This window comes from Lepidothrix coronata, unplaced genomic scaffold (genome assembly GCF_001604755.1).
Source record: "Lepidothrix coronata isolate B3197 unplaced genomic scaffold, Lepidothrix_coronata-1.0 Scaffold278, whole genome shotgun sequence".
Taxonomy (NCBI): domain Eukaryota; kingdom Metazoa; phylum Chordata; class Aves; order Passeriformes; family Pipridae; genus Lepidothrix; species Lepidothrix coronata.
In genome coordinates this window covers 541,464-549,568 of record NW_016690458.1, presented here as the reverse complement: position 1 = coordinate 549,568, position 8,105 = coordinate 541,464, and the positions used below count along the sequence as shown (strand labels likewise).

The window sequence follows — 8,105 nt, the reverse complement described above, 5'->3', positions numbered from 1 at the left end:
TTCCAGTCCATGTGGCGGGCAAGATGGTGGCACCCACCCCTGGGCACGTGGCCGGCGATCATCCGCGGTGCGGGGTGGCAAATATGCTGGGCTACCCCCCCCATCGCTATTACGGGGCCCTATGCGCTGGTCCCATGGGCTGGGATCTCGCATCACAGGCCCCGTCCCCTCCCGCCAACCTGCGTCCCCTTGGCTCCCGGTTCCTGACCCGAAACTTAAGTCACGAACAGCTCCTCTCCCTCCTCCTGCCGGACTTTGTGTGTTTAAGCTCCCACGCCTAAAAGCCAGGCTGTTGCCAGCAGTGTGAGCGGGGGGGTGTGTTGGTGTTGGATGCGTGTGTTGTCCGTTCGTGTGCTCTGCTTAGTGCAGACATTATGACTTGCCAGGCTGGAAAAGCATTGTTAGCTTGGGGGTCTCCCCCCTGGGCTTTCAGTTTTAGAAGGTTTCCTATTTTGTCCCATATATCTATGTGAAGGGCTTCAACTAATGGCAGTTCAGGGACAGCTGCCTTAATAAAGCGTACAAGCTCTGTTAGTTCGGCCCTCGTGACTTGTATGTGATATGGTTTTAGCACGATAGCCAGTGCATCTGTGTCCTGTGATATTTCAGTGGGGAAAAAATTTCCCATTTTACCTTTAAGTCTCGGCGCTGTAGACGTGCGCTGCTGGAAACTCTTTGTCTATTTGCTGGCTTCTCCCGGTTCTCGGTCCGTGTGGTTAGGCTGCGGCGTCTTGGCGTTGGCGGCGGCGGCACAGTTTCTCGGTGTCGGCGGCACGGCTCCTCGGCACGGGGTGTCTGCGGCGTGCACGGGGCATCTGCGGCTTTTGGCAGCGGCGGCGGCTGCAAGCGGCGGCAGGTGAGGGCAAGCGGGGGCTGCGGCAGCTGGACCCCGGTCCGCTGTCTTTGGCTGCCTGCTGTTCCGATCTCTCGGCTTCTTTTCTTCTTTCTTCTTTTCTTCTTGTTCCTGTGCACTTTTCCTGATATTTTTTCGAGCTCACTAAACTAAGATTGCATTTCTCAGACTCTGCTGAGACAACGGCTTAAAGACGTCTCTGTTTTTTTCGGTGAAAGATCCCCGCATCGGATTTATCGATGCGATAACCGGAATCTACCGACGAATTTCCTGATTCAGGGTAATCTAAACTGACCTAATATAGGTTCAAGCCCCAAGTACGGGCACCACATGTAGGGTGGCACGTGTCTTTATGCAATAAAGAAAATACACGCTCTCCGTGAAGTGGTAAAACAAAGAGGTTTATTTCAAATTCGTTGCTGCTTTTATCCCTTAAACCCATGGGACTTCCTTGGCCGATAGGGTTGTCTATATGGGCACATGCTCCCTCGGGCACTCTCGCCCTGGTACATTCCCTCGTACCTTAGACATGCCCCCTACAGGCAATCAGGGATCTCCCAGACCTGAAAGGACTGAAATCAACTCCTTTGATCCTGGAGAGGGGATTTCTGGTCTGGCATCGCAAAGGTCAGACAGTGAATACTTTGACCAGGAACAGGAATGGAGGGTCCCTGCCTTCAGCCAGGAGGAGGAAAGGGATGACTGGGCCTACTGGATTGTGAGGGTTCAATATCCTGGCACAGCAGATCCACGGAGGTGTAAAGCTTTAGTAGACACTGGTGCACAGGGCACACTGATGGCATCAAGGCACAGGAGTGCAGAACCCATCGGGATCTCTGGAGTGACAGGGAGATGCCAGGAGCTCTCTGTATTAGAGGGTGAAGTGAGTTTCACAGGGCACAAGTGGGAAAAGCACCCCGTTGTGATTGGCCCAGAGGCCCCCTGGATCCTTGGCATCGATTACCTCAGGAGGGGGTACATCAAGGACCTCTCAGCGGGGTTAGACAGAATGAGAGGCCCACAGGCCTGTCCAAAGGGGCCTCCAGACAGTCCCCATCCATGGGTTTGGTGGACAGTTTCTGTGTGACGGGATGTCAACGCAACGATGTGACAATGCAGTGATGTGGCATCACCATGATGTCACAATGCCCCATGGGTGTATTCAGCCGCTCACCGGGACACCAGCTATTGTGTCTCGAGCTCGAGGAGACAGTGCGGGATTGCAGCACCAGGAGAGCTCTTGGAAGGGGCTGTGGAGCACTGCTCAGGATCACAGCACCACAAGAGCTCTTGGAAGGGGCTGTAGAGCACTGCTGTGCAGGAGCTGACGCCTGGGTGACGCCTGGGTGTCTGTGTGTTCCCACCTCGGCCCCAGAGCACTGCACCTGTGAGGCTGAGCTACTGAGGTGATGGATTTTGACCTGCTGGACTTCCCAATCGGGTTCAGGATCCATGTGAAACCCAGATCCAAGCCTGTCTTCTGCAGGGGAAAGCTGGGGGAAAAGGTAAAGCAAGTAGAAAGGGGTAGATCAGCTCTCCTCTTTGGTGGGGTCCCCATCAGGTAGAGGAGTTCCTGTGCCCACCTGCTCTACAGCAGGAGCTGCAGCCCTTCAGTCAGACAGGGCTGGGCAGTGGAGGGAAGCTCAAGCTCCCTGGAACGCAGAGAAAAAGGACTTGTCAGCTCTCTGCACTGGTTTCTGGCTCGGTGCACGTGTGTGGCAGGGCCCACACCTGCAGGAGGTGACTTTGTGTCGGGGTGCCGGGGCAATGCGCCCTCCCGCTCACCCAGCAATGTCGAGCCGGGCTCTGGGGCACCTCTGAGGGGGACTCCAGCCTTCTCCTGCTTTCCCTGTTGGTGTATTTGGAGCAGCTTTGCCTTCCCTTCTTGGGGAATGCACACACTGTCCTCCTCCTCCTGCAGCCTGTGCTGCTCATTCCCAGGGCAGAGACTTCCCTGTGGCAGCGTCAGTCGGGACAACCCTTGGGCCTGCCTAAGCCAAGGAGACTCTTTCCTGCATTCTCCATTGGCTGTATTTGAATGCTGGGCTTGACCTTTTCACTTGGAAGGTTCATTTGTGGATGGGTCTGCATTTCTTCGTGGTGGCACAAGATGCCAATTTGCTGGTGGGGTTTGTCTTCTCTCCCCCAGCCCATCACAGCCCAGCCTGACCCTGCAGTTTGGCTCTGTGGGTCTCTGTGCCTTCAGAAGAATGGAGAGAAGTGTTGGTCTTCAAAGTACCTTTACCTTTTCACAAGTACCATGTGGCATCTCTTTGCTCCTCTCTCCTGACTCCTTCATACTCTGGAAAATCTCTCTTACAGCTTCAAGGTCCATGTCTTTATTACTCCCTGGATGATCCCTACAGCCACCACCTCACTATAGACTACAACTGCCTGCATGACCCCCACCTGCGGGACTACCACCATCGCAAGGATGTCCTGAAGTTGCTGAGGAGACAGGGCTTGGTGACCCGTGACAATAATGTAGGTTTGGGTGTCGGGCTGATCAAGAACAGCCCTCTCCAAGCGGGTTCCCAGAGCACTTGCTGCAGCCGCCTGCTGTGGGCAGAGGGCAGGGCTGTGGGCTGGTTTCCCTGGGAGCAGAAATGGTGTCAACATCCCCCTGGGAAGTCCCAGCCCTGCTCCTCTCAGGCTGCCCCGTGCTGCCCGTGTGCTGAGGAGGCAGCCGGGGCGAGGCCTGGAGCCGGGGCGAGGAGCATCGCTCAGCCCTGGCCGGGGGGAATCGGGGGCTCTGACACCAGGGGCAGTGGGGGCAATGGTGAGCAGAGGAGCAGCTCCCCTCCCACTGGGGAGGGCAGTTCTGCATGGCTTGACAGTGCCTGGGGGGTTCTGCCCTCATCCCTCCATAGGTGGTTTGCACTGTGAAGGAGTTCAATCAGTACAGGGACTATCTGACCAGGCTCAAGCTACAGGCAGAGGAGATATTGGGACGGCCAGATGTATTTGCATGGGCAGAGGAACAGCTAACTGCAGCAGAAGCCCAGAAGCTCCAATGTCTGGTCCATATGGTTGCGCACAAAGTGTTTGGGAATCTGATGGTTCCTCGGGATCAGCATGTCACCTTTTTAAGGAGGGCTGCCCGAGGGATCAGAGGGCAGTCTTCTCACATCTGCAGGAAACCAGGGCCTCTTGAGAAACCTCTAAGACGCCAGCAGAAAATAGAAGTGGTGGCCCAAGAGCTTGTAGCAATGGTGTTGGAGGACTTGGGGGACCATCTGGAATCCAGAATTGCTAAGCCAGGGGCAGCAGCCAGACCTGCTGATAGAGGAACCACCCGAGCAGACAAATCCAAGGAAGCTTCAGACAGAGCACGTTTACACACTTGGCTTGACAAACTCACCCAAGAAGCTGTTAATAGTGCTCGCTTCTTCTTGAAATCCTACCTAGCTCTTTGGTTAGAACGACGCCCTGTCTCTGAGTACACTGAAATCCTGGGGCTTCACAGCAAAAAGGTGTCCAAGAAAAAGCTGCAGTCAGGAGTCCCCAGAGCATCTGAACAGCAGAGGCTGGAAGCAACCACAGGAGCAAAGTTGCCTCCCTTAGAACCACAGCAGCGTGCAGAAGGAACTGGCTATGACAAAACCTTGGAGGCTGACATTCTTGCAACAGTGGAGGAGAACTTGGAGAGAGAAATTAATCCAACAGCCTTAGCCAACACTTTGGATATAAAGACCATGGCAAATCGGATTGTTCAGTCTTTATTGGAGCGACTTGGTCAACTTGGGACTGCACCAAACCCCAAAGGGAATTTCCAAGGCCCTGCTGCAAACCCACCCACACCCCAAGGTGGAAATGAGAGTGATGCTGCTGAGGACACCCTCCCCTCCGGGGACCCAGAGTGTCCCCTCCAGCCCGTCCCTCCGGCGGGGCCGAAGCCCCCTGCCTGTGCCGGAGCATGGCACAGAGCTGTGCACCCACAGCCCGTCTGAGGAGGGCGAGGTGTGTGGCAGGAGAGGTGAAGAGCCCCTGGACAGCACTCACAGACCCACACCCTTGTTTTGTCAATAAAGAGTTTGCTGCCAAGGGCTTGCTTGTGCTTCCTTCCAGCGAGGCCAAACTGTGTATGGGGGTTTTCCGTGTTGAAACCTGTCCCATCTTCTTCCCTTCTGCAGCCTCAGTCTCACTGAGACACAACTTCACAGGGCATCTGAGGGAGGGCGGTGAGGAATGGCCAGCATTTTTGTCTCATATAACAAGCTTTGCTGTCAGGCAAGTGGAGGGATGGGTCTGTTTGAGGCAGCCTGCCTTTCACCTTGTGTGAAGGACAGTGCTGGTCTTTGCCCTGTGATCCTTTTTCCAGGGTCCTTTCTCAGAGTGAGCTCCCCCAGAAGCTCTGCTCAAATACCTGCTGTCGCTGGGCTGGGCATGGACAGTGGTGTCTCCATGTGGGGACTGCTCTGCCAGGTGTCCTTCGACTCTCGGAGGAGGGAGGCAGGGAAATGGGGGAGGCCCAGAGGCAGGTATTTCCAGTCCTTCAGGATCAGCAGGACTCACCCCCACCCCTGCACAGCAGCCCCCCTCTCTCCCAGTCTCCAGGAGTCCTTCCCTCCTGCCTGGCCAAACCAGAGTTCCCTCCTGTTCCCTGCCCAGACAGCCAGCACTAGGGAGGGAAATGCTCCCTGCAAGCAGCCAGCTCTGCTCCTGGGCACCTTGGCCCCTCAGACCCTCTTCTCAATCAGGTCAGCACTGGAAAATACCAGCAGGCAGAACATCCTCCCTCTGCTGCTCCGGCCCTGCAAGATCACTCTGGATTCTGTTCTGGGTTTTTCTCTTTTTTTCATGCCCTGCCCTGGATTGGAATGGCAAACCCACAGTCCATTTGGGGCAGAATATTGCAACTGCTCATCAGTGTGGTCTGTGAGCAAGGGGGGTTAAACTGGTTGGATGCCGGCCCGGCAGAGCAGGACCCCCGTCAAGGGCGTGTCCTTTCCCTGTGTGATGAGATAAGGAGCAGCCGGAGGGTTCGGGAAGGCCGCGGAGGGGCCGGGGCGGCTCTGTGGGCTCTGCTCTCCCCGCAGGGTGCTGGGCAGGGGCTCGCACGGACCCGCTCCCGGCCGGGGCTGCCTCGCCCTGTCTCTGGCTGCAGCCTCGAGACACTCCGGTCTCACTTTTACTGAATCAATGTGGATAAATATCTAAAGGGGGGTGCCAAGAAGATGGAGCCAGGCTTTTCTCGGTGATGCCAACCACTAGGACATGAGGCAACGGGCAGAAACTGATGCCCAGGAAGTTTCACCTGAACATGAGGAAGAACTTTGCTGTGCAGTGACCGAGCACTGGGACAGAGACCAGAGAGGGTGTGGAGTCTCCTCACTGGAGATATTCCAGAACTGTCTGGACTGGCCATGTGCTCTGGGACAGCCCTGCTGGATCAGGGAGGTGGGACCAGATGCCCCACTGTGGTCCCTTCCAACGTGACCTGTTCTGTGATTCTGTGGGAGCAGGAGCTTGGCCATGCCCAGCCCCTCATCCCAGCCCTGGTGTGTGACCCCAGCCCTGCCCTGAAGGCATTACAGGGAAGATGTCACCAAGCAAGTGGAGTCAGGCACAGTAAATTCTCATTCACTGAGTTTGTACAGTTTTGTTGCAAGCTTGCTGCTTTCAGGCAGTTTGATGTGTTTTGTTCTAAGAACAGACTCATTTGTATGGGCAGGTTGCTGTTGGTCACATTCTCTTGCTCATGTCTTCAAAGCCACCTTTATATTGGAGCTATTTAGTATAAAACATTCCCTGCACACTTTAAATCGGAGCAGAATCATATTTGCATCCATGAATTTGAGCAAGACCTGTTGGCCATACTTAAGTAAAACAGCAGACCGTGATCTCTCCAACAAGTAAAACTCTGAATATCTTTAATACCAAACTGATAAATTGTTTCAATATTGAGGTAACAGAAGGAAATATATTTGACCAGCCATTCCACCTGTCTATCCCATTTGGGTCCTGTCTTATGTTTTGTACCAAAGCTTTAAAGTTTTTAAATTTGGCTTCTATTGGTTTATTGTTATCTGTGAGACTGAAACAATGAAGTCCTTCCAAATCTTCACGCCTGGAGTAACAAGCAATGTCCAGCTGCTCTATTTTCCGAGGCTGCTTCCCTGTTCAAATGTTGTCCCTCTTGGATCGATGCAATCCAAGTGGGGTGGCAGTCAGAGGTTTTGTAGTGTACAGACCACCTGTGTCACTTGGAGGTTGGCACCTTTTGCTCGTGCAAGGACTGCTACTGCTTCCCCTTTGCTCAACACATTTACAGGGAAAAGGACAAAAGGTCGAAAGGACAAAAAGCTTTAACTGGAATTAGTTACTACACAATTACTAGTATTGCACACTTCTTATTAAATAAATTTTATCAGAGCTATCTTATCAAACAGAGGTGTCCACAGTGTATGTGTATAGTATTTTGGCAAATATGTTGAGAAACATTGGTCTCCAATGTTTTGTCATTCACCTTAACTCACATGACTTAAAAGGTGTTAGTTCTTACATTGAAATGTTAAAACTTATCAATATCTACTAAATAAAACATAGCACCTGTTTCTGGCAAAACGAACACATATCTTTCACTTCAACCTTTGTATTTCTGGACAAGTCAGTTTTCTCAATTGCTGGGTTAGGTACTGCACTCTTACACACACTGCAGTTACTAACACAAACCAAATCCCAGTTGGGATCAATATCCCAACAGCAGGATGTAGCATTAGGCTGAAAAAGCCTGTGGCAGTTGGGGACCACCCTAGAAAGTTTACTCACCAGTGATGTTCTCCATCTCTCCTCACTCGTTCTAGGACATGTGTGAGGGGGGTACCTTTGAATTAAATGATCAGTAGAGCACAGAGGGGTGAGAAAGAAATTATATTAGGATGTGAAACCAGCCAGAGTATTGTACAATGTAACTTCATGGCACAAGTTAACTGAAAGGTCCATTGTGTCTTTAGCAAGTCGACTAGATGTCCCCTATTATCAGAGCTGAGTTCCTCCTTGGCTTGGCCCCATACTGCAAGATAGATACATCTACCCTTGAAACACAATGGTAGAGGTCATACATAGGGGTGAGAAAGATGATGGTGAGAGGAAGATGATGTGAGCAGGGGTCGCTGGCCCCTTGCCCTACAGCAGGGCATGCACAGACTGTTGCTCTCAGCTGATGAACAGGTGGGGTTTGGCTGCCACTCAGGCATCACCTTATACTGCGTCCTGGCCCTACGTGGTGTAATGTGGAACTGATAAAAAT

The 8,105-nt window shown here is 53.0% G+C and overlaps 1 protein-coding gene across 1 annotated transcript; it reads left to right on the top strand.

Moving 5' to 3' along the window:
* Nucleotides 1-2,022: 2,022 nt before the first annotated feature.
* On the top strand, nt 2,023-4,859 carry LOC108508013. The gene is made up of 3 exons (XM_017836486.1): nt 2,023-2,358; nt 3,176-3,337; nt 3,724-4,859. The coding sequence occupies exons 1-3, from the start codon at nt 2,263-2,265 to the stop codon at nt 4,801-4,803; spliced, it is 1,338 nt and encodes a 445-aa protein (XP_017691975.1). The 5' UTR covers nt 2,023-2,262; the 3' UTR covers nt 4,804-4,859.
* The last annotated feature ends 3,246 nt before the right edge of the window (nt 4,860-8,105 follow it).